This window comes from Tachypleus tridentatus, chromosome 5 (genome assembly GCF_004210375.1).
Source record: "Tachypleus tridentatus isolate NWPU-2018 chromosome 5, ASM421037v1, whole genome shotgun sequence".
In the NCBI taxonomy this organism is placed as follows: Eukaryota; Metazoa; Arthropoda; class Merostomata; order Xiphosura; family Limulidae; genus Tachypleus; species Tachypleus tridentatus.
The window spans coordinates 47,067,820-47,095,428 of NC_134829.1; the positions used below are offsets into that span (position 1 = coordinate 47,067,820).

At 35.2% G+C, this 27,609-nt stretch overlaps 1 protein-coding gene across 2 annotated transcripts in view; it reads right to left on the reverse strand.

Moving 5' to 3' along the window:
* LOC143251085 (GATA-binding factor 3-like) overlaps positions 1 to 26,125 on the reverse strand; it is a 49,993-nt gene extending 23,868 nt beyond the window's left edge. The window contains exons 1-2 of one of the 2 annotated variants that reach the window (XM_076502447.1): positions 25,963 to 26,125; positions 3,947 to 4,543 (exon numbers count right to left, since the gene is read on the reverse strand). In XM_076502447.1, the coding sequence (XP_076358562.1) occupies positions 3,947 to 4,538 (592 nt within the window). In that variant the 5' untranslated portion in view covers positions 4,539 to 4,543; positions 25,963 to 26,125. Of the gene's footprint in view, positions 1 to 3,946; positions 4,544 to 10,399; positions 11,381 to 25,962 lie in introns of those variants that run through there. The other variant, XM_076502446.1, reaches the window with a different exon arrangement.
* Positions 26,126 to 27,609: the final 1,484 nt, after the last annotated feature.

Here is a 27,609-nt window from a genome sequence, read left to right on the forward strand (position 1 = left end):
ACAAAAAAAAAAAGAACCCCTTCAACAATGATTAACTTCTATCAAAAATAATCCTGTTAATTGATGATATCGTGCTGCGACTGTCTTATGGCCTCTTTGTATTTGGATAATTTATGTTACGTGCGATAGTAGTCGCTGCTACATAAGTGTGTCGGTAACTCTAAGTTATAGAGAAATGTGTTTAACGCCAACAGCTTATGGCAAGACTTCCCTACAATTGAATACTTCATGTTACGTGATACAGTAGTAAATGTTATATTGATGTATTTATAACTTTAGGTTATGTTTCACGTCAATGACTTGTAGCAAGAGTTCCTAGTAGTGGGATATTTCATTTTATTTTTGAAGTGTCAAAATATGTGCCTACTTCAAGTATGTTTGATTTATTTGAAAAAAATTAGGGATTATTTGAGAACTGAAGATACCTCTCTTTCCATTCAAGGATTATTTGAGAACTGAAGATTCCTCTCTTTCCATTCAAGGATTATTTGACAACTGAAGATGCCTCTCTTCCTGTTCAAGAATTATTTGACAACTGAAGATACCTCTCTTCCTGTTCAAGAATTATTTGACAACTGAAGATTCCTCTCTTTCTATTCAAGGATTATTTGACAACTGAAGATGCCTCTCTTCCTGTTCAAGAATTATTTGACAACTGAAGATACCTCTCTTTCTATTCAAGGATTATTTGACAACTGAAGATTCCTCTCTTTCTATTCAAGGATTATTTGACAACTGAAGATCCCTCTCTTTCCATTCAAGGATTATTTGACAACTGAAGATGCCTCTCTTCCTGTTCAAGAATTATTTGACAACTGAAGATACCTCTCTTTCTATTCAAGGATTATTTGACAACTGAAGATTCCTCTCTTTCCATTCAAGGATTATTTGACAACTGAAGATGCCTCTCTTCCTGTTCAAGAATTATTTGACAACTGAAGATACCTCTCTTTCTATTCAAGGATTATTTGACAACTGAAGATACCTCTCTTTCTATTCAAGGATTATTTGACAACTGAAGATCCCTCTCTTTCCATTCAAGGATTATTTGACAACTGAAGATCCCTCTCTTTCCATTCAAGGATTATTTGACAACTGAAGATGCCTCTCTTTCTATTCAAGGATTATTTGACAACTGAAGATCCCTCTCTTTCCATTCAAGGATTATTTGACAACTGAAGATCCCTCTCTTTCTATTCAAGGATTATTTGACAACTGAAGATCCCTCTCTTTCCATTCAAGGATTATTTGACAACTGAAGATACCTCTCTTTCCATTCAAGGATTATTTGACAACTGAAGATTCCTCTCTTTCTATTCAAGGATTATTTGAGAACTGAAGATACCTCTCTTTCCATTCAAGGATTATTTGACAACTGAAGATCCCTCTCTTTCCATTCAAGGATTATTTGACAACTGAAGATGCCTCTCTTCCTGTTCAAGAATTATTTGACAACTGAAGATACCTCTCTTTCTATTCAAGGATTATTTGACAACTGAAGATGCCTCTCTTCCTGTTCAAGAATTATTTGACAACTGAAGATACCTCTCTTTCTATTCAAGGATTATTTGACAACTGAAGATTCCTCTCTTTCCATTCAAGGATTATTTGACAACTGAAGATGCCTCTCTTCCTGTTCAAGAATTATTTGACAACTGAAGATACCTCTCTTTCTATTCAAGGATTATTTGACAACTGAAGATTCCTCTCTTTCTATTCAAGGATTATTTGACAACTGAAGATCCCTCTCTTTCCATTCAAGGATTATTTGACAACTGAAGATCCCTCTCTTTCCATTCAAGGATTATTTGACAACTGAAGATGCCTCTCTTTCTATTCAAGGATTATTTGACAACTGAAGATCCCTCTCTTTCCATTCAAGGATTATTTGACAACTGAAGATCCCTCTCTTTCTATTCAAGGATTATTTGACAACTGAAGATCCCTCTCTTTCCATTCAAGGATTATTTGACAACTGAAGATACCTCTCTTTCCATTCAAGGATTATTTGACAACTGAAGATTCCTCTCTTTCTATTCAAGGATTATTTGAGAACTGAAGATTCCTCTCTTTCCATTCAAGGATTATTTGACAACTGAAGATACCTCTCTTTCTATTCAAGGATTATTTGAGAATTGAAGATACCTCTCTTTTCCTTTGTAACTCGACTAAGTTAAACCGTAACAACTGTTTCCATGCAATACTATTATCATTCTTCAAGTTAACGGATATAATAGTTAATTGTTCATACTTAATATATTCAATAAACTTATAAAAATAAAATATATTGATTTATGTCTAATAATTGTTCTTTTAAGTATTGAAAACAACCACCAAGTACTGGTTACCTAATGGTTCACGTTTTTTTTTCTCACTCTATCACTGGAAACAAACTACTAGTGTTTACACTGGTGAAAGTCCTGTTAAAAACATTTTCAAACGGTATATTTGATGATATTTTACCTAATCCATTATCACTGTCTAATAAATTTATTATTGTCAGCACTCCCAATGTCCACGATTCAGTGTTTTTCAAGTTTGTTTGAACTGACCATGGAGTTAGAAGAACGGTAAGTGTGACGTTAGATTTTTATTATAATTTGTTTATTTAATTGTTATATCTCTAAACGTGATTATGAGTGTTAAAAGTGTGTAATACAACAATTATGTTTATATATTCTCGCATGAACACCCCCTCATGGCGCAGACTCGAATTATTCTGAATTTTTTTGCTAAGCCTAAATCGCTTAACACTGTTTGTCCTGATGAATTGTCAGCTTGAGTGAAATCAGTTAGTCTCTTATAAACTATAAACGTTATTATTTGACAGCTAAGTTTTTTTTTCGCATTGTAACGTATTTATGAAACTTCTAGTCGGCGTTTTATTATTGATGAATTAAACGATAATGAAATAAAACAAATGTTTTTCATTGTTTGTTTGTTTTGAATTTCACGCAAAGCTACTCGAGGGCTATCTGTGCTAGCCGTCCCTAATTTAGCAGTTTTAGACTAGAGGGAAGGCGGGTAGTCATCAACACCCACCGCCAACTCTTGGGCTACTCTTTTACCAACCAATAGTGGGATTGATCGTACCATTATAACGCCCCCACGGCTGAAAGGGCGAGCGTGTTTGGTGCGACCGGGATTCGAAACCGCGGGCCTCGGATTACGAGTCGAACGTCTTAACGTCTTAACGAGTCAGAAATTAAGTTTCAACGGATACTGTCGTTAAAAGTGTGTTTCTATAAGCTGTTAGCTTATAATTAACGTTCATCAGTTTGTTTCTCAGACTTAGGCGTGTAATTAATTTTATTAGAAAAGACACACGTCTGCCAAAAATCACGTGGTCATGTTCTCTTTATAATGCAAAGCATTCATTTCCATTTGAATAGTGTTAAGCTATAAGAAAATTAAAATATGTATATATATATATATATTTGTAGAGCAAACGTAGTAAACGCATTAAATTAAATCCTAAGTGACGCTCAGTGGATTTGGATCGGAACTACCACTTACCAATGGAGTTGTAATCAAGAGGTGTTAAACACTTGGTACAGGGGACATTCAAGAACAGTTGATTAATACAAACATAGTTCTATAGAGATATATTACTGTAGGATGTCTGGGACATGTTGAGCATGTGTTATGATTAACACTAACACTCTGTTAAAAAATAAAAGAGTTTTTTGCTTGTTTCTTTGTTTGACGTTAAATACAAAGCAACGCAATGAGCCATATGTGCCCGATTTCTAGCGTTGCAAGTCCGAAGACATATTGACATCATTGATAGCTGGCTTCTTGGATTTTTACCAACATCTCTATTGCCATTTAGAAGATAATTATAGTATGAAGTATGATTCCTACCTTTACTTGAAGATAATTACAGTGTAAAGTGTGATTCCTACCTTTACTTGAAGATAATTACAGTGTAAAGTGTGATTCCTACCTTTACTCGAGCGACCTTTCTTCTTGGTTTTATCGTTACACGAATCCTCAGAAGTGTCAGCAAGGCTAGACAAGTTGTTGTAGTAGGAACCATACGTAGGGGTCACACAGCTCGGAAGATGATGTGGACTAACAAGTCCACGGGATGGATAAGAAATGGAGTCAGTGTTAGTCATTTGGTGGTGGAGATTATAGTCTCTTTTGTGGTTGCTACTCAAATAGTTGTTGTTAAAGTTGGAAAGTGAAGCCGCCGAAGTGCTAATTTTCCCATCCATTGATGAGCAATGGTCAGATCGATTGGATTTGGTATCCCCATGGCAGGATGACGCTGTATGGGAGAACATTTCTGGAGCTGCATCCTTCGGGGGTGTCGGAGGAAAACCAAAGAGGTGACGGGTGCTGTGGCTCGAAAAAGATGAACAGTTTGAAGATTGTACTGCATATGATCTCGTTGCTGAACTGGGGTGGGGGGACGACTTGTTGGGGAATGTAGAGCACCAGGGGGATCCGTGAGGAGATGGATGAGAAACCATGGGTGTAGGTGTGTCAGAAATCCACGGATGGAAATGGGTGTACATTGAATTTGCAGACATTCTCCCTGATGATGGAGAAAAAAATAGAAAAATAAACCTTGTAAAAGTATAAAAACTTACACATGACTGATGGAAGCTCAAGATACACAACGAGCCCAACTTAGAAATATCATTTAAAGTAATATTGCAAATCAACTATCATAACACGACAAGACACAGGTTCTTTACTTCACCAGTGTGACATTTTCAAACAAATATTCAATTCACTTGCAATCAGACTAATCAGTACAGAAATGTTACACCTAAACTGGATGGTGAGGTGAAATGTACTTTTAACTCGTATAATGGCCCCGGCATGGCCAGGTGGTTAAGGCACACGACTTGTAATCCGAGGGTCGCGGGTTCGAATCCCCGTCGTACCAAACATGCTTGCCCTTTTAGCCGTGGGGGCGTTATAATGTTACGGTCAATCCCACTATTTGTTTGTAAAAGAGTATCCCAAAAGTTGGCGGTGAATGGCAATGACTAGTTGAATTCCCTCTAGTCTCAAACTGCTAAATTCGGGACGGCTATCGCAGATAGCCCTCATGTAGCTTTGCGCGAAATTCAAAACCAAAAACAAACTCGTATAATTAATATCAACTTAATATTACACTGTCTTTTCTACCCCTTTCTCATGCATGTGTCGATTTCGGACGCCGAAATTTTTTTTGGTTTGCGAGTTTGTTTTAAATTATGTCGTTCCCAGAGGGCCAAGTGGTTAGGGCACTCGATTCGCAACCTGAGGGGCGCGTGGGTATTATAAGTGACGGTCAATCCCACTGTTAGTTGATAAAAGAGTAGCCCAAGAGCTAGCGCTGGGTGTTTATGACTAGCTTCCCTCTGTACCTACATTGCTAAATTACGATTAGCTAGCATAGATAGCCCTTGTATATCTTTGCGCGAAATTCAGAGAGAAACAAACTAATTTATAAGAGTATTATTAAAGTTTCCCTTGAATCTCCAGTGAAACCTAGTCTAATAAACGAATATGTTGACAACAACTGTTTATGCTTTAGTTGTTTAATTGTATATTTCCGCGGTATTATAAACGTGCGTTCGATTCTCTTGTTTTCTTTGTGCATAAATTTGCTTTTCTTTCTCAAGCTGACAACAGACGTTTGATCACAACCTGTTTCTCCTCGAACGTTTCAAAGTTAAGGACACCTTAAACTTTGTTTTAAAAAAATGTTTATTGAGCTGAAAATTAAATGCTGTAATGATTATATTAGGTGTACGTTAATGAGGGTTTTTAGGCTAATGTTTCTAACCAATCATTTCACTCTTATTCAGTACTCTTTGTTAGTTTTGTTTTTGAACTTCGCGCAAAGCTACTCGAGGGCTATCTGCGCTAGCAGTCCCTAATTTGGTAGTGTAAGACTAGAGAGAAGGTAGCTAGTCATCACCACCCGCCGCCAACTCTTGGGCTACTCTTTTACCAACGAATAGTGGGATTGACCGTCACTTTATAAAGCCCCCACGGCTGAAAATGGCGAGCATGTTTGGTGCGACGGGGATGCGAACCCGCGACCCAAAGATTACGAGTCGCATGCCTTAACCCACCTGGCCATGCAGGGCCTTAACAGTACTAATAAAATTATGTGTGTACAATTATATACAACTAGTTTATTTATAGTTTTACTCTTAAAACAGTACTGAGAAGATTATGTGTGCACAGCTATGTGCAACTAGTTTATTTATAGTTTCACTTTTAAACAATACTGATAAAATTATGTGTGCACAGCTATGTGCAACTAGGTTATTTATAGTTTCACTTTTAAACAATACTGATAAAATTATGTGTGCACAGCTATGTGCAACTAGGTTATTTATAGTTTCACTTTTAAACAGTACTGATAAAATTATGTGTGCACAGCTATGTGCAACTAGTGTATTTATAGTTTCACTTTTAAACAGTACTGACAAAATTATGTGTGCACAGCTATGTGCAACTAGTGTATTTATAGTTTCACTTTTAAACAGTACTGATAAAATTATGTGTGCACAGCTATGTGCAAGTAGTTTATTTATAGTTTCACTTTTAAACAGTACTGATAAAATTATGTGTGCACAGCTATGTGCGAACTGCATTAATTATCCTCCACCTTTGAATTACATCATGAAAATATAACCAACACACGATAAAACATTTCAAGAAAGCAAGGACAAGAAAATAGAGATTTATTATTTGTAATTCAGCACCAAACTACACAATGAACTATCTGTGCTCTGTCCACCACGGGTATCGATATCTAGATTATAACGTTGTAAGTCCGCAGACATGTCACTGTGCCACTGAGTTTGGAGGTTGTAAAATGTATGTTTTTCTTATAGCAGGACCACATCGGGCTACCTGCTGAGTCCACTGAACGGAATCGAGCTCCTGAGAGTTCGAAAATAGAGATATAATATTTGATTTCTACTTTGTAAGCAAGAGATAAGATACACAAAAATTAATATCTGAGATTTCTATTTTCTGCTACAATATAGGAATTAATTATATTTCCTTAAGCTCTGATATTTTACAAATATTCTTGCTGATTATATTCGACATAATTTCTAGCTACATCCTGAAGAACATTTTATTAGATATTCCGGAAAATGCTTTTATTAAATCTCAGATTTTAAAACATTAATATCAGGCAGGAAATATGTGCAGTTCTTCAGATTTTAGATTTCTCAAAACCTTACAAATAATTCCAACAACTAAACCTCGCTATTTTCACGGAGCGAAATCTAAAGTTAGACTGGCTAAAACTAACAGGTTCATATTTTACGACTTAGGGCTAAAGTTCATCAGTTTTTTTGGTCTCGCAGACTAAAGATTAGACAAAACAAACCTCAAAGTTATTATATTTAACAGCAACCTATTGAAAGATAGGATACTTTTTGTTTTTCAATACTTGAACCTCACAACACAGTATCGATAACTGAAAAGTCATAATTCAATTTTTATGTGTTTCAACACTTTATAGACAACTTTAACAGATATGACTCAATAGTTTTTAGATTACACAGCTCTATTTCAATAAAGAACATAAAACTCATCAATGTTCAGATCCTACAACAATACATAATTATTTCGAAAGACTACCATATCAGCACTTAGGTTAAATCATTATAGCTTCTTAGCCCTTAGATCACACAACACTTGTTCCTTAGAGCAACTAATATCTGGTTTATTTTAACATCAGTTAAATAATTTCACCTTCAGATTTTTGATACAGATGAGCAGGAAACAAACAGATCTAGTAACTTATGTTTCCTCTGGCTTGTTTAATTATTAACGAACTTTAAAAATCAGAAAAACAACAACATTATTTATATTAATATATGAGGAATGAAAATAAATATTTATGACTATGTTACTATTATTCCTGTCAGAGTTTACAATACTTAAAGTACACGTATTAATAATACACAACCATGAATGTACGTACAAGTTACTGCTGTTTTCGTGTAAGCATATAAACACGTGTTAACAAATAACTACAGACACGTATACAGGTAACTGGTGTTTTCGTGTAAATATCTCAGTACATTTCAAAAAATAACTACAGACACGCATACAGGTAACTGCAAAAATGTTCAGTAAAACGACAAAGATTATTACACGTTATTCGTTTGTTTTTGAGTTGAAATAAAAACAACAAACACGTTTCTACAAACTGATAAGTACGAGTGTTTATAGAATGTTGTTATTTTAAATAGAACTGTGTTTACAAGTAAACCATATGGTGTATGGAAATACATCATGGTAATATAATAATAATTTGGAAAATTTATTATTACACTTTAAGATAAGTAGACAGCTTGCAGAAAGTCCACACGAAAGCGACACATTTGTACGAATTTTTAATAGAAATCAATGATTATTTTGTGGTAAGTATTGACGTAAGGGCCGTGATGTATTTAAGAATCAGAACTAAATAGTGAGTATAACAGAATGAACGAAATAGAATATTGAAAAAATCTCTCTAATTTTGTTTACATGTAACAACTGACATGAGAACGTTTACAGAAAAGTGTTTTCCTAAATTATTTAAGTCTTATGCATAATAAAACTTTTAAGGATTTTTCGTTGTATATCCTAAAATATTTACACTTTATTATATATTAATAAATATATCTTAATTTGGATAAAATCTTACCTCTTTAACTAAATAAACACACATACTTTAATATTTAGAAGTATCTATTTTTAAACCAAGAAAATAGTTCTTAATACAGGCAAATATATACCGTTAGTCCAAGAAATAATTACTTTTTAATACAGACCGATATATAATGTTCGACCAGTAAAATATTTCTTCATTACTAGAAGTGAATGATAACTTCGTTATATAAACATAAAACTGTTACTTAATTAAACAAATATATACTACTTCGTAATCCATTCAAAGGCCCGGCATGGCCAGGTGGGTGAAGGCACTCGACTCGTAATCTGAAGGTCGCGTGTTCGAATCTCCGTCGCACCAAACATGCTCGCCCTTCCAGCCGTGGGGGCGTTATAATGTGACGTTCAATCCCACTATTCGTTGGTAAGGTAAAATAGTAGCCCAACAGTTGGCGGTGGGTGGTGATGACTAGCTGTCTTCCCTCTAGTCTTACACTGCTAAATTAGGGACGGCTCGCACAGATAGCTCTCGAGTAGCTTTGTGCGAAATTCAAAAAAATAACAACAACAAACAAACGTTACCCATTCAAATAATAAAAACTTCATCTGAATAGATAGGTGCTCTTAATATATAGACAAATAGTTACTTTGTCCTCGAAACAAAAAGATTAAGTCCACTTTTCGAAGGCCGTGTGTATCTATTTATCTAGAACCATAGGTGATTTGAAGTTTTTCAGATAAGTGATTGATAATGGTGTTGTGAAAGCGTAAAAAAGTCGATTTAATTTTTTTGTTTAATCCAAACTTGTACAGCGTGGAAGACATTCTGTACAATTTGTTGAAGTGCCCATAGTTGCAGACTTTTTTGGCGCTCTGTAGCGAGCGAAACATGACTTCTCAACTCCAATAAACAGACATCTTTACTCTTCAGGTAAATAATGATCACTTAATCTAGAGAAACGATCACATCTTAGTCCAGATATTTCAGTTTAAACAAACGACTATCTTTAATTGGTTTGTTTTGAATTTCGCGCAAAGCTACACGAGGGCTATCTGCGCTAGCCCTCCCTAATTTAGCAGTGTAAGACTAGAGGAAAGGCAGTTAGTCATCATCACTCACCGCCAGCTCTTGGGCTACTCTTTTACCAATGAATAGTGGGATTGACTGTCACATTATAATCCCCCCTTACGGCTGAAAGAGCGAGCATATTTGGTGTTATGGGGATTCGAACCCGCGAACTTTGGATTACGAGTCGAGTGCCTTTATCACCTGGCCGTGTTGGGCCTCTATCTTTAATACCGACAAACAGCCTTTTAGTGCAGAAAAATGGGTCTCCATTCCAAACAGGTGTGTACCCTTTGACACAATTACTTTTTAATCCACGAAAACAATTATTTCTACTTATAGCTACAATACATCTACCCCAAAAAGATAATTTTTAATGCAGAGAAACAGTTATCTCTTAGAGTACATGAATAATTACTTCTCAGGTCTCCCACACTTGACATGTAAATATAACTAGTTCGTAATTCAGTAATTATTATTTTTTAAATCTAAACATAGAATTAGTTTTTAATCCACTTCATTTAACTACATTAATTCAAATGTTATTTTATAATTCAGACAGATATTTATAACCCAGTCAAGTTCATCCTCAAATAGAATTGTCTTTATGAAGTACAAGTGAAACATGTTAGTTGTTTAAAACATTTCAATCATCTATACCTTTCTCGAGCATGTTTTTAGTCTGGTATATTGGCTTACCATTAGGAGACCGGTAACTATGCATAGATGAACCACTGTAGTATCCGGTTGGGCTCATCACAGAGTTGCTCATGTTCGTGTTATTCGCATAGTGGTAAAACTGATTCATGTCATCTGGCGGAACCTCGGTCATACGTGGACCGTCATATGTCCATCGATAAGCCGCAGCCTGGCACTGGTTGACCGTTGGTGTCATTTCCATCACTGTTCACTGAATTCAAAGGACTAATGACCTAATAAGGCTCAAAAGTCATAAAAGTGACTGTTCTAAAGTGACCAATTATTTTTGTAAATCAGAGATGTCCTCAGAGGGTTCTTTTAACGCGCATGTCTTCGTTTTACTCGCAAATGTCAAAATTTCCGTCTATCTTTTAAATATATTTAACTTAAACGTTTGAGATTACAAAGTACATGTATTCCCCCAATAACAACAACAACAAAAATTTAAAAAACAAACAAACTTACTCCTATAGATATGCAAATATAGGCATCAGTTCTTTTTGGTCTTTGGGATTCTACGTAAGTATTGAAATTCTCAAAATGAAACTTTGTACCAGTCACTAAGTTTCAAACGCACACGTACACACATGCGCACAACGGTCGGTGAACCGAAGTTTTCACTGCGATATAGCTCACGGTCCAAGCGGTTTAGAAACGTATGTTAAACTTCATACGCCCGTATGACACCTTTACCTTTGTTTCTTGTTGACCGAGTCCACCAGCTCACCTATCTAACTTCCTTGGGGACACAAACTCTTATGTAGTTCTTTTTTCTTGTTAATTTTTGTTCTGGGAGCTCCATCTATCGGTGGCAGCTTTCTAATTCCAGGCACCTAGTTGTGACGTCACGACTCTAGACGTTACTTGAAGCGGTATGTTCCCATTGCTTTTCCTTTTCTTCCAATAATAAAGAAGTTTGCTACATGTTTGGATACTATTGGATAATAGGCACATTGTGGTTTTTGACCATTGGTTACTATGTATCCATTCGGTCATTAGACTCCACCTACATATTTGAGTTGTTACACCCGTTCAATATAGTACCCTTCCCTTTAAGCTATATCTTTTGATATTTATAATAAACTTACTTCCTTGTAATTAACTGTCAATGGTTATATTTGATTACAGGTGATTGGTTTGCGAAATAGTCATAGGTAAAAGGTCGTCATTTTTTGTTGACGTAAATATATACAATTAAAGAAGAATTATAATTGGTGTATAACATTTCATAGGCAGCCAATTGTGTAGGTTTAAACTTAAAAACAAGCAAACCAAGCAAGCAAATTTAGCGTAATCAGAAAAACAACAACACAGTGGGTTATCTATAATCAGTGATGACGAGAAACCCACTTGTTGAGAAATTTATATGCAAAAACGGCTCATTTGGGCTGAGAAAACACTTTTACATAGAAGAGCGAACAACGTTTCGACCTTCTTCGGTCATCGTCAGGTTCACAAAGAAAGAGGTAACTGACCGGAAGCTGACCACATGTTTGAAAGGGGTTGTGTAACTGTGTGTCGAAATGTAGAGGGCGGTATTAATGTTTGAATATATAATTTTATTTATTTTATTAATATAGGTATAAAGGCGTTCCTTTATATTGGTTTATTTTGGGTTTAAGTTGTTGTATAAGTAAGGCTTCTTTAATTTTGCGTTTGTTTATGTTTGTTTTTTTATTTAGTATTTGAGTGTTTTCTATGGTTATGTTGTGTTTATTTGACTTGCAGTGTTCGAAAACGTGTGAAGGTGACTTTTTATGTTCTTTGAATCTGGTTTCCATTTTTCTACTTGTTTCTCCAATATAGAAGTCGTGGCAGTTATCACATTGTATTTTATAACTAATGTTGGTGTGGTGTTTGTCAGTGTAGTTTTTACATAGTATAGACCTCAGTTTTGTGCCGGGTTTTTGAATAAATTTGGTATTAATTGGAATGTTATATTTTGTTACTAATTTTTGCCAAATGTTGGTTATTTGTTTGCTGATGTCAGGAATATATGGTATACAGCAGTATACGGTTTCGTGGTTTTTTGATTCGTGAGCTGTATTTACTTTAGTTGGTTGATTTTGCTTTCCGTCTAGGTGTGTGCGTATAATGTTTTCTACGGTTTGTGGAGGAAACTTATTGATGTTGGTGAAGTATTGTTTTATTTTGTCTAATTCATCGTTAATTTTATCTGGTGAGCATAGTTTTGTCGTAGGTATCGAAACCAGATTTTTAGTGTTATAAGCACCGGGCCTTACCCTTTAGCCACAGGGGAGATTTGAGGCCATTGTATTAAATGATGTATGTTTTAGAAATGCATAGAAACTCCGATATTTCTACTACAATTACTAAAATATATTTAACATATCATCAGAAACACGTATACCTAGACCATTCTACAAGCCCACTGGGCTTCCTCACCACGGGCCCGGCATGGCCGGATGGGTTAAGGCGATCGATTCGTAATCCGAAGGTCGCGGGTTCGAATCCCCGTCGCACCAAACGTGCTCACCGTTTCAGCCGTGGGGGCGTTATAATGTGACGGTCAATCCCACTATCCGTTGGTAAAAGAGTAGCCCAAGAGTTGGCGGTAGGTGGTGATGACTAGCTGCTTCCCCTCTAATCTTACACTGCTAAATAAGGGACGGCGAGCGCAGATAGCCCCTCGTGTTGCTTACACGAAACTGAAAACAAACCAAACACAAATCCTCACCACAGAGGTTTATAAAGGTTGATGTATATTAATAACTATAATTTGTAGACGAATTATAACAGAATCAAAACCAATACAACGTTTATGGTGCAATATTGTAAGTGTGCTCATTTCTGTTAAGGCGTGCGACTCGTAATCTGAGGGTCGCGGGTTCGAATCCCCGTCGCGCCAAACATGCTCGCCCTTTCAGCCGTGGGGACGTTATAATGTGATGATCAATCCCACTACTCGTTGGTAAAAGAGTAGCCCAAGAGATGGCGGTGGGTGGTGATGACTAACTGTCTTCCCTCTAGTCTTACACTGCTAAATTAGGGACGGCTAGCACAGATAGCCCTCGAGTAGCTTTGTGCGAAATTCAAAAACAAACAAACTCGTTTCTGTTAATTTGTTATCTATACTACACAAGTGATACACTCTATGTTTATATGTATACGTTACGATAGAATTCATTTTTGCCGTTGGCAAATATCATGTAGAATAGGTTATGTATTGTTAGCAAAGTAAGAACAGATACAGCTTTCTACAACTGTTCAACACTTTAGAAACGTTCAAGATGAAACAGTTTTATTTCATTTCAATAGTTTACCATAAACCTTAACATGATTTACTTCATCACTCACAAGTTATACAGTTTAGTTTACAGGGATTAGCAGGTAATGATGGCTTAAGCTTTATTATTTTTTCAAGAGGGGTCAGTTGTGTTTTATTCTGTCTTCTGGATGAAAAGTTGATAAAAAAGGATTTCAAACTATGAAATACAGCAAAATTTTCTCCACAATAACGAGTGTCACCCAAAAATTATCCACTTTCTCTCTGTTTCTCATCTGTATGAATATTCTCTTTTGTTTGATTTTTCGTAAGAGATTTTCGAAAAAAAAATTGACCGACAGACATAGAACTATCAGTTCATTTCAAGCGTTTTGTTTCTAACAGCTTTGTGATTGGTATAAAGTCTGACTCAATGCCATACTTGAATATCTGAATCTACATTTCACGTTTTCTTAACACCAAAACACCGTATGAGTATTCATTGGGACGTAAAAAAAAAAATGCTTAGTACAAGTATAATACATTTCTTTGTAGTTAAGTTCAAAGTTACAGAATGAGCTATCTGTGCTGTCCCTATCAAGGGTATCGAAACCCGATTTGTAGTCATTAGTTCGCAAACTTACCGCTGAACCATTGTAACGTAGTAGGTTAGGGCTCGTATAACATTTGAAGTGATTCTCAAAATCGTATTATTTACGTCTCTCAACACAAATGATCACGTGATACTTACCGTACGTCAGCGGTATAAGCCACACCAGTAACAACTAACTGTCAGATAAATCTTTCAAAAATGTTTCAGTTCGCTTATATTTGTTGAATTCTTGTTTCATTACCTCTTGCTTGGAGTTTCGACTTTTTACGTTTTATTACTAGAGAACGAACAGGTTATCCAGACATAAAATACTTTGTTGCAAAGAAATTCAACTAACGAAAAGGATTCCTTAAGCTCACATTCCATGTTAATTGTTTCAGTGAAATACCGACCGTAGTACCCTCTGGTAGCCGAAAGTAAACCTGTAGAGTATTTGTTTATTAATCAAAGTTCGGTCCACTCATCGAAAACGAAAACAAACAAAACACACACACCCTACGATAAGAAAGTGAGTTGGCGTTTACTGTACTCATTTTTATTTCCACACACTAGCGTCTGCGCATGTCACAGGATTCCCTTCGTTCTGCATTTTCAATTCTACTTTCATCAGCAGCATTTACGTGGTTATTCCGAAGACAGCTTCAACATTTTATTGGACAATGTAAATTTCGCGATTATTGAAACAATTGTGCTGGCAGTAAAACCATTAAACCGTACGCTTGACAAAGTTATGACTTTCACAAATATTAGTGAACTCTATCGGCAAAATAGTCCAGAATGTAAAACACATTTTGAAGTTTGTGATTCTTAACAAGACGCACTTTTCAAAACTCAGCACTAGTAACTTATTGAATGTGTGTGTGTTTTCTTATAGCAAAACTACAGTGGGCTATCTGCTGAATCCACCGAGGGGAATCGTTGTAAATCTGTAGACTTGCCGCTGTACCAGTGAGGGACGGCTGATATTGAATCATAGAATAAGGAATTACTTATTCGAGCAATTTGGAAGTTCAGGGGTCGAAACCTGTCGCCAATTATGATCGTCCTTTTCTGCCAGGAGGCCGTAATAATATGATAGCCATCCCACTGTTCTTTAGTAAAGAAAAAACACTTGAAAATTTGGAACGGTAGCTTTACGCGGAATATTTATAAACAAACTTATTTGTCAAACATTTTTCTTATTGGCTAGATTTGTTTTACTGTATCTGTCTGTTAAATACCAGTCACAATAAACGAGTTACAGTTAAACAACTGTCTGTGTAAACGTATTACAGTTAAACACCTGTCTGTGTAAACGTATTTCAGTTAAACGCCAGTTTGTGTAAACGTATTTCAGTTAAACGTCAGTTTGTGTAAACGTATTACAATTAAACAACTGTCTGTGTAAACGTATTACAGTTAAACACCTGTCTGTGTAAACGTATTACAATTAAACACCTATTCTCGCAAGTGACCGTAAATTACACAAAAAGCTTTGTATAAAACAAACGTCACAGTTCTTTTTATGTTTAACGTGATATACTGTTATAAACACTTTTCATAAATCAAAATTATATCATCCAATCATAACAATAAGCTGGCAAACAATGGTTTATAAGCATGGTGAAGTGACTTATTTTGGGGGGAACGTATTACGTGTTTCGACAAGATCGTCAGTCCGTCTTCTTCAAACCTCAGAGGACTCGGCATGGTTGTTAGGGAGCTTGACTCGAATCCTCATTGCACCAAACGTGTTCGCCCCTTCAGCTTTGGAAGCATTATAATTTTTCGGTCAATTTTACTATTCGTTGTTAAATAGTAAGTAGCCCAAGAGTTGGCTCGTCTTACACTGCTAACTTAAGGACGGCTAGGGCAGATAACCCTCGTGTAGCTTTGCGCGAAATGAAAAAAAAACACTAACAAACAAACGTACCTGAGAAATGGTGGCTGATCTAGAAAGCTTACTATACAATGTTTGTCTGCTGCGACAATAAGTTGTTTTTTATAAAAAGACGTCGAATCATCTGGGAAGTGGTCTTTTCCGTCAGTCTAATTTTATCGTCAAAATTGTTTAATTGAGACAGAAAATGTGAAACAGCAAAATTACCCATAATTATTAGGCTTAGGTAAATAATTTAGATTTAAAATATAAGTTGTAAAAGCGACACCGCAGTCACCACTCAGTTCCACCCAACTATTTTGTCATTTAGTGAGGACAAATTGTAGCTTTAACTTTTAAGGGTCTAGCTAACTTCGGAGCTTGGAAACAATTCCCCAGGAAGCGTCGGGGTGCGATTACGACGTTCTTTCGTACATAAAAACATGAATTTATCTGTTAACACACTTATATCTGCGAATAAAATTTAGTTTTACCTAAAATAATGTTGCTTCGTTATTATATAAATTGCTGTGGCCTTAAGAAATAATAAAAAAAAAATAACAACATTGCACGACACTCTTAAGTTTATTGTCGAAGCAATTACCAATAGATCGATGTTTCATCTCATCAGTCATTTCATTTAAAGTTCATGTTTTAACGTACCATTATTTCACTTCATCACAAAAGCATGCTATGGCAGAATATTTTCACTGTGTCTATTACTGCTTATTCAAATTAGCTTTCAACGTATCAGTGTCTTTTGATAATTACATTTTAAAACTGGTATTTCAAGATAATATAAAGCTAAAACAACATTTAAAATAAAATAACAGGTTGAAACTATAATCAAAACATGGTATTATAGAAAAGTTGCGGTTAAAACATGATCACAGACTTAAAAAGACTTGACTTAAAAATATTTGACTAAAATATTATACAGATGGTGTTTTTAGATTATCATGTTAAATCTCAACTTATACAGAATTTTGTAAAACGGGTAACTTAGGACCTATTAATTTATTTGTCTGAGATTTTCAATAGACAAGCTGTTTAAAGTACTAAAAACTAAACCAGAAACATAATTAATACATAATTCCATTCAACTAACAACTGTAGTGGCAAGGACTAGATGGATTAACTGAAGTGTGAAATGGATTTACTGTTATGCATTTGTTTGAATGTTAGTGTTTGTTTTAGTTTGATGCACGTAACGTATATTATTCCCCTTTGTTCTCTAAATTCGTAGATTCTCGAGAGTATGAATCAACAATATGTTTTACGAAAAAAACTAGCGTATCTTCGAACATTGTTGAACTTTCGAGAATCTCACTGTAATAGAATATTGATGGTCAGCTACAGTCAGTATACTATATGTTTTGGATGCTATAATTGTGACATAAGCTTATTAATCGATGAACTACAGATATTTGAACAGAAACGTTTATAGGTTTTGGACATTATAAACTTCATTGAATTAACTTTGGACGCTACTACGTCTACGAGGGCTTTAAATATTTTCGTCGGAAAAATATAATAAAAAAAACTCACGTGTGAAGAATAGACCTGCCTAAAATTCCCATCAAGTGAAGTGTATCTATATATCAACATAAAATTAATTTGATTCTCAGAAACTGTCGACAAAGTGTTCAGTTCCAGACCGGATAGACTTAATATTTGCAAAACTTTTGCATATAAATTAGAATTAATTTGCTCTCCGTGAACAGTCGATAAAGTGTTGCGTTTCAGACCATATAACAGCTTCAGTATTGTTTGTAACTTTGAAAACTTTCGTAATGTAAACCATTATTATCAAATTATATTATTATTTGTATAGTAAATTATAATTTATGTTGATAAACAAAATTGTGGCAATCTTGTTGATAAAAATCTCAAGTCTGATAAATATTTAATTAACTTTAAATTAAAATTTCGGCTATTTGAAGTTATAATACATAACAGGTGTAAATTATTATCGATTTTATGAAAGTCATTTACAGATTAAGTTAGGGTGATAATTAACAATACAATATTGTTCATTCATTTTTTTAATTTGAATTTTGAATTTCGCGCAAAGCTACTCGAGGGCTATCTGCGCTAGTCGTCCGTAATTTAGCAGTGTAAGACTAGAGGGAAGGTAGCTAGTCACCACCACCCATCGCCAATTCTTGGGCTACTCTTTTACCAACGAATAGTGGAATTAACCGTCACATTATAACGCTCCCACGGCTGAAAGGACGAGTATGTTTGGCGCGAAGGGGATGCGAACCCGCGACCCTCAGATTATGAGTCGAACGCCTTAACATGCTTGGCCATCATTCATTTTTAATACCATTTATAAATTATAATTTGGATCAAATTTGTAGTAATTCAATAGAGCTGGTAAACCAGGAAGTCTTATTTCTGTAGCAGGTCAATGAAAGAAAACCACATGTGGTGAAAGCAAAGAATTATGTTTAATAATATATTCGAAACATTATACCTGCCATTACAGTGCAATTCAGGTGTTTCGCCTAAGCCCAGCATGGGCTAGATAGTTAGGGCACTCGACTCCTAATTTGAGGGTCGCGGATTCGCATCCCCGTCCCATCAAACATGCTTGCCCTTTCAGCAGCGTGGACGTTATAAAGTACGGTCAATCCCACTATTCGTTGATAAAAAAGTAGCCCAAGAGTCGGCGGTGGGTGGTGATGACTAGCTGCCTTTCCTCTGGTCTTACACTTCTTAATTAGGGACGGCTAGCGCAGACAGCCCTTGTGTAGCTTTGCACGAAATTCAGGACAAACCAAAACAAGCCTATCGACTAATACCAGAGCTTATAAGACCGACTAGACACTGTTTGTATCAAATTCTGATTGAAGTTAAATATTATATGTAATACCGATTGTTTAACGAAATTTTAAGTGACTCTTTAGTGAAATATTATCAAACGTTTAGTATTTCATCGTATGTTATTAACATTTACAAAAATATATCCCGGAAAGGAGAAAGTGCTATGTCTATAATAAGTGTATTTCAACCGTTTTCTGTTTAAAAAAATATATATTAAATTTTATAGGAAAAATAAAGTCTTGAGCAGTTTGTAGTTCGCCATACGCATGCGTTAACCGAAATATAATTTTTTTGTTTCGTATTAAGCACAAAGTTACATAATGGGCTATCTGTGCTCTGCCCCCCACGGGTATCAAAACCCGATTTTTAGCGGAGTGAGCCCACAGACATATCGCTGTGCCACTGAGGGGTGTGGGGGCTGAACTGTAAAAGTAAGATTTTTACACAAGGCATGCACAAGGACATTTTGAAAATTATAAGCTCTCGTTAAGTACATATTGAACGTTTAACACAGAAATATCTGTCCAGTTTTGCCCGGGCAAGTTTAAACAATCGAAATTAAGTTTATCAAAGCGTTTTTATATAAAAAAAACAACTTCAACCCATTTTAGAAGAAATAACAACCACTTTCATGAATGTTTTCGCACTAATTTAAATTCTGTCTAAATATATGTAAGAGATATATAATTACAATATTTCAGACACGAGATTGAAACATTTTTATTTGGGCTATCTATGTAGCGCCCCTCGTGGGTATCGAAACCCAAATTTCATTGTTGCAAGCCTACAAACTTGCCAAAAACTGTCACGAGCTATTAAGTTTATCTACAAAGTTTCTTGAGAAAACAAACGTTTAGAGAAAAACAATACTGTCTACGCCTTTCTAAATTAGAAAAGAAAGAAAATAATAAAATTTACAGACATACCAGTTTCATTTTAGTACTGCCTTCAACTTCTAAAGCCAAAAACTGACGTGAAGTAAACAACCACATTGTAGAAGTTTCAGTGCGGGGTTCCGGTTGTAAAGTTTCTAACCTCAAAAGGTGATTGAGAGCAAGCAGTCAAATAGTAAAAGCTTAAGAGCACTGATTTGGATGTTCATTTTTAAAACCCAGTTGGCAATTTGGAGTAAACAATTAACCCGTAAAAGTGTCAGCGAGGGGGATTTGTGTGTAAATTTTCTAAGCCTAAGATGTGATTTGAAGCAAGCAATCAAATATTTAAAGTTTAAATTCACAGAATTGATCACAAGTTCTCTAAGCCTAACAAATGGCTTAGAGTAAACAGGCAATTCATATTTAATCTGTTCAGTTCGCAAAATAGTCGCGAGAATTTTGCCACTATGAACTGGAAGATGCGAGTTCTCTTCGTGCTGTTTCGCAGATACGAAGTGATTTCTAACAACAACCTTTATACCAGATGGTACCACCATTTGATGGACGCTTCGTGACAAATATAGTCTGCTAAAACTTCATGAAGTTTCTTAAAACTACATTAGTAAATAAACAAACAAAGCACTGAGTGCCTATACTCTTTGTTCCACATGTTTCAGGAACGTGTAAGTAATGATTATAATTAAACGGTTTTTCATGTACTACGTAGGGCAATTTACGTACAAACAAAATGGTGTTTGTTTCATATGTTAGTCTTCCACATTCTACAACAGAAAACCTTTGTTTTTCTTTTCTTTCCTACGCTTATAATGCTTCTATTCTCTTTGAGCTAAAACTTCAGGAAGTAAAAAGAGTGCGTGGGCCTGTAGATTGTTAGATATGTTGTTGTTAGTTTGTTTCGGATTAGAATTAATGGCTGTCGCTGTCACTACACGAAAAATGAACTCGCTCGTTTCAACCGGTGAGTCAGATACAGACCTACTATTAACTAATGTTACTTGGGAAATGGGATAAAACGCTTACGATGACGTAGAATACACACCCAATTTAATAAAAGTACGGGTGTGCAGGTAGACGGACTAAGTCAAGCAGCTCGACGACAAGGTAAGTCAACGAGCAGCTGTCATTAACAGAATGACAAAGAGAACTCAAATAAAACTGCAGAGAACAATTCTGATGAAACAAAAAAACGCAATCGAATAAAGAAATTATTTTTACAACCAATAATGTTACAGCAATGAGTTGAAATAACTTAATAAAATATAAAACAAGAGAAATAGCATTCCCTTGCTCAGCCGTTCCTATTCAAGATTTTATGTATTTATATCGCACAACGTCAACGTTCACCTCCAAAATTCAATAAATTCCTCCACACGATCCAAAATTATCGACAATCTGATTTTTTTTTATTTTTTTGTTTACTGAGACGAGGAGTCACAACCTTAATGTTCCCATGTTATTTGGAACAAATCCAATCACAGTTTACAAAGTTGTCAATCCCAAACCGAGAAAATGTCCCCGTAATTAAAACATGTTTCAATCCGAGATGAGTGTCTTAACCACCAGACAGTATAAACTAAGGAATTGGAAAACAACAGGGGCAAAAGTTTGAGACAAAATAATATATCGCTGATCAAAATAAATTACTTAAAGTCATAAAAAAAGAGCTGGAGATATACTCTCGAAACAATGAGTCTAACAAACAGTTCAGATAACTAGTAATACAAAGAAATAAAGATAATGCCATAAAAACATAAGAAATATAGACAGACTAGTAACGTCATAAGGATGAAAAACGTAGGCTTAAACATACATTCCTGGGTCGATAAATGTGTTAGTAAATGAATGAAGTAGGCTAATAAACATACAGTCTATGGTTGTTGAATATGTTAATAAATGAAAGAAATACACAAATAAACATACACTAAATGGCTGTTGAATGTGTTAATAAATGAATGAAATACACAAATAAACATACACTAAATGGCTGTTGAATGTGTTAATAAATGAATGAAATACACAAATAAACATACACTAAATGGCTGTTGAATGTGTTAATAAATGAATGAAATACACAAATAAACATACACTAAATGGCTGTTGAATGTGTTAATAAATGAATGAAATACACAAATAAATATACACTAAATGGCTGTTGAATGTGTTAATAAATGAATGAAATACACTAATAAACATACACTAAATGGCTGTTGAATGTGTTAATAAATGAATGAAATACACTAATAAACCTACACTAAATGGCTGTAGAAAAGAGTGAAACTGAGCTTCACTATAACGAACACTGCAAATCAAATAAACACAACATAAACATAGAAAACACACAAATAATCAATCAAGAAACAAAGGTAAACAAACGCAAAATTAAAGAAGCCTTACTTATACGACTCAAGCTCAAAATAAACCAATACATAGGAACACACTTATACCTATATTAATAAATATATCCAACATCTAAGCACGCCCTCTATATTCCTACACTCAATTACACAACCGCCTTCAAACATGGGTCAGCTATCGGTCAGTTACCTCTTTCTTTCTTTGTGAACCTGACGATGACCGAAGAAGGTCGAAACGTTGTTCGCTCCTCTATATAGTGCTTTCTGTATCCATACCAGCCGTTTTTACATATATAATTTTTTCTAGAAGTGGGTTTTCTCGTTATCACGGATTATTATTTCTTCACTATAACTGTTTCTTATTGACCTTCAATGACTAAACCATTTTAGTGTTTGAAACTATACTGGTGTAAAGAAACATCACATTCTAAATATTTCACATTTCTTTTATCTAAAACAAATCGTTTCGCAAAATGTTTTTTATTATTATCATTTTATCAGCTGAGACTGTTGTCGACAACCTGATTTTAATTTTCCACGATCTCAATTTATAATCTGTGCATGTCTCTTAACCAATAACTATTTCTTAGCATGGCGGCTTGTTTCTTGTCTGCTTATCTTTCTTTGTAACTGGGCCCGGCATGGCCAAGCGTGTTAAGGCGTACGACTCGTAATCTGAGGGTCGCGGGTTTGCATCCCCTTCGCGCCAAACATGCTCGCCCTTAAGCCGTGGGGCGTTATAATGTGACGGTCAATTCCACTATTCGTTGGTAAAAGAGTAGCCCAAGAGTTGGTTAAGATGACTAGCTGCTTTCCCTCTAGTCTTACACTGCTAAATTAGGGACGGCTAGCACAGATAGCCCTCGAGTAGCTTTGCGCGAAATTCAAAAACAAACAAACAATCTTTTTAACTGCTCTTCATTTGCCTGTTCCAGGTTGTTTCATGTATATATATATATATTGTTAATACGTCTTTTTTAAGTTGCTCATATTCAAACAAGACTGAAACAGAGAGACAGATTAGAGTTTATGATGATATTATAGGAGAGTTCATAAAGATTAGAGAAACTCAAAACGTCAAGAGAATTCAAAGTTATCAACATAAAGTGGTGGAAAATGACAGATAAAGACAGCCAGTTCAGAGAAAAAAAATGTTAGAGTACATGACAGAGTAGCTTGAATTGACGCACTCTGCTAGAATCTAAAATGACGCGATACGAAACCCATCACAGCTATGCGAAACAACCGTGTCACCTTAAACCAACTTATTCCATTTTTTACTCGAATATCAGTAAACAATTTATCTTACATTTTCTGGTTATGTGATTTCATTATTTTTCTGTCGATTTCTTAAGGATCTATTCTTGAATCATTTAAACGTAGTTTCCTAATCGAAATATCACGAGAAAATTTAATACGAAGTCATACACTGCTGAATATGACTTATTTATTACATAGTCTACATTTTATAAAAACAACACGCGTTTTCACCCAAAATACCAGCTTTACAATAACCACTTGATAAGAGACTTAACAGAAGGAATGTCTTATAATATTTGAAAGTTTTATACAAATGTTTATTTGGTTAAAACATCCAATATAATCACGTGATATAGTTGAGGGAATCTTATATTGAAGCCAATTATGCATTGTAGCTGTACAACCTAGTGGAATGTTATTGGAACACCATCAAAAACATTGTTTACAGCAAAGAACAAATGAGTTGGTTTGGTTGTTGTTAAGCTATCTACCAAAGAGTTTACCTATTGTAAAGTATAGCCCGCTTTAACATACCATGTGAAGTATTGAAATGAAGAGTTATACAAGTTTGATTAAGTTTTTTAAGAGGTTATTTTATATTAATAAAAGGATGACAGATTAACACGTTATTACTCATGTAGTTTTTTTAATAAATTTGACGCTAAAGAGTCCCTCCTGTCCCCCCCGTGGCACAGCGGCATGTCTGCGGACTTATATTGCTAGAAAGCGGGTTCCGATACCCGTGGTGGGCAGAGCTCGATAGTCCATTGTGTAGCTTTGAAAACAAATTAAAGCGTTTGTATTTGTTAAATCTCTTAGCTATATATTTCTATTGGAAATCAAATTTAAATCGTAATTCAACACCTGGAAAAACACATCTCATGAAACTCAGGTTCAGAAAACAAACAGAAAACTATTAAATATATAAAAAAAACCATTCATCATCTCATGAAACTCAGGTTCAGAAAACAACCAGAAAACTATTAAATATATAAAACGAATACTTGCGGGAGATCTGGAATGAAGAAAAAAAGACGTTTATTTTAATGCAGTTTTGTGAAAATAATTATCTTCTCTGGGTCGTTTGGTTTTTGGTTTGAATTTCGCGCAAAGCTATACGAGGGCTATTTGCGCTAACCGTCTCTAATTTTGCAGTGTAAAACTAGAGAGAAGGTAGTTAGTCATCATCACCCACCGCCAACGCTTGGGCTACTCTTTTACCGACGAATAGTAGGATTGACCGTCACATTATAACGCCCCCAAGGCTGAAAGGGCAAGAATGTTTTGTGTGACGGGGGATTCGAACCCGCGACCCTCAGATTACGAGTTGAGTACCTTAACCACCTGGCCATACCGAGCCAGGACAAAAGAGAAGCGGTCCGTTTGTATTTCCACCTCGTAATAGGTTAATTTTGAGAGGACTAAACAATTATTTTTTTACTTTCACTTCATTAGTTGGAAATAGAACAAAAACAAACAGACAGACATTATATACGTTTAAAATGCGAATGAAAGTAATAAACATAGTTACTCAAAACAGCCAAGTAAAAACGCTCTACTCTGTATTTATTTTACAGCGTCAGCGATCATTATTATTGCATGTACTAGACAGTTTCTATAGGTATCTAATTATTATTCTATCTTGTACAAGTAAAACTTTTCTTGTGTGCCTTTATATGATTGAAATACACTACAACAAGTATGGATATATATATTCACCTTCCAAGACAGAAATATTGAAATTTTGACTTAACAATTAAATGTATTTTATGTTGTTGAAATTTATAACCTATACGTCTATCTCCTTACAAATTGCCCCCCCCTCAGTGACTCAGCAGTATGTCTGCAAACTTAAGCGCTAAAAACCGGGTTTCGATACCCGTGGTGGGCAGAGCACATATAGTTCATTTTATGCTTAATTCAAAACAACAACTTCTTACAAATCGGTTTGTTTCTCGGCTGTTTTCAAAAATAAAAGAGACACCTGCTTTCAAATGTAAACAGAACATATTCTCATCTATGGGGTTCGCTTCCCCTCGGTGGGCTCAGCAGATAGCTCAATGTGGCTTTGCTATAATTAAAACACACACTCTCATCTACATTTCAATTTGAGTTCCTCCTTCAAACACAAGGTGGTTAGTTTTAAACTTAAGAAAATATCTCTAAACAACGACCTCCTTTGCGTTCTGTTTACTGGGAACCGAACATCATATTTTAGCGTTGTAAGTGCGTTAACCTACCACTAACTTACTGGGGTACGGAATGGGGGGTTTATATCCTTCGATATCCATCTTAAAACAATCACACGTTATACAAACATGTTTTTGTAGTGTGACTGTCTCGATGTTTCAGTGCAATGGTCTTGTTTAATGGTTTTTGTGCAATTCTGGACAAATGATAATCATGAAATACTATCAACAGATCAGGGCGATATTATTGGTGTTAGTGCAACATAAGTCCGTATGTTTCTTATCGTGTATTTAACCACGGAAGCTTGATTTCGACAACTGTACCTGATTGTACTCACCAGTACTTCCTTGTTAACCACGTCTCATGCTTCAGGCATCGTCTGTATAACATGACAGAGGAGGAACACGTTACAATAAAGTGCACTGCAATTCCAAAGACATCGACAAGAACCGGTCTGCGACAAGAAACAAGTATGGTTACTAAACGAACGAATTCTCCTGTCCAACACTGAGTCAGTATAAACACGTGTGTATTTCACCAAAGAAATAAGATTGGCTACATTTTAAAGTACGTCACTAGATACACTGCCAGTCATCCAATCACTATGTGCTACTTTTTTCATATTTATTAATAATCTAAATAATTGATCTTGTTATCAGATCAATGGCACATATTAAAGTGTGACGCTGTTTTTATCCCTCTGAGATATATTTTTAGCAACGTCTATATCAATTGGCGGTGTCCCCACATTCCCAACGTCAATATCTAAGTTGAAACATGTGCAACAGTATCAGCGTCACGGTTTACAGTTGTCGAGATGTCGTCGGTTGTATTCCAAACCTTCAAGTCATATGTGACATTTATGTGGTTGTCAAAGTTATGCTTGAGGCAACTGTAGAACTCGAGGTTGACAAGCATTTTTTTTTTTCCCAAATAAACACACATGTAGGTTTGAAACAGTATGCGTACAAAATATGAATATAATAAACTATTTAAATAGAAATAAAGAAAAAGAATCTTTGAAATAATGGCACATAGCTACCAAATATCTGATGGAAAATATTTAGACATGTATTTCAACTTCTGATGTAGATAATACATTAGAAGATTTTTCTTGCTTGTGTTTTTTTTCCAGTTCTTTGATAACTCGAAATAAGAATGTTAAAACTATTTTGTGTTTATTCGTTGTGAACAAGTAAAATTTGGGTATTTGGTTGATACTTTTAAAGTGTTTGTCCTGCAGTAATCGAAACCTGGAATCTATACACTGAGTTAGTGAAAAAAAGAGATATAACTAGAGACAACATATTGCATCAAAAGTTAAATAATTACGACTGTGCAGAAAACTATTAATAATCACGTGTACTAATTCGAACCTATTAGATATCCCATTTTAATGTGTTATTGATGTAATTGTATAAAAGCTGTTAGAAAACTTTGTGTATGATATTTAAATAATATTTTCACCTTGTCAATAGAACGAAGTGTATTAGTTGAAATCACTCTTCAATAACACTTTTTTTCTTAGATTGTTTGTTTGTTGATAAGGGCTATCTGTTCTCTGCCCACCACTAGTATCGAAATCCGAATTCTAGTGTTGTACGCCCGCAGACATACCGCTGTGCTACAGGGAAGGGGCAATTTGTTGTCAAATGCTTTATTTAGCGAGACAGTTACAGCTGTAGTCCTGTACAAATCAAGTTGTTTTATTTAGCGAGACAGTTACAGCTGTAGTCCTGTACAAATCAAGTTGTTTTATTTAGCGAGACAGTTACAGCTGTAGTCCTGTACAAATCAAGTTGTTTTATTTAGCGAGACAGTTACAGCTGTCGTCCTGTACAAACCAAGTTGTTTTATTCAGTGAGACAGTTACAGCTGTCGTCCTGTACAAATCAAGTTGTTTTATTTAGCGAGACAGTTATAGCTGTAGTCCTGTACAAACCAAGTTGTTTTATTTAATGAGACAGTTACAGCTGTCGTCCTG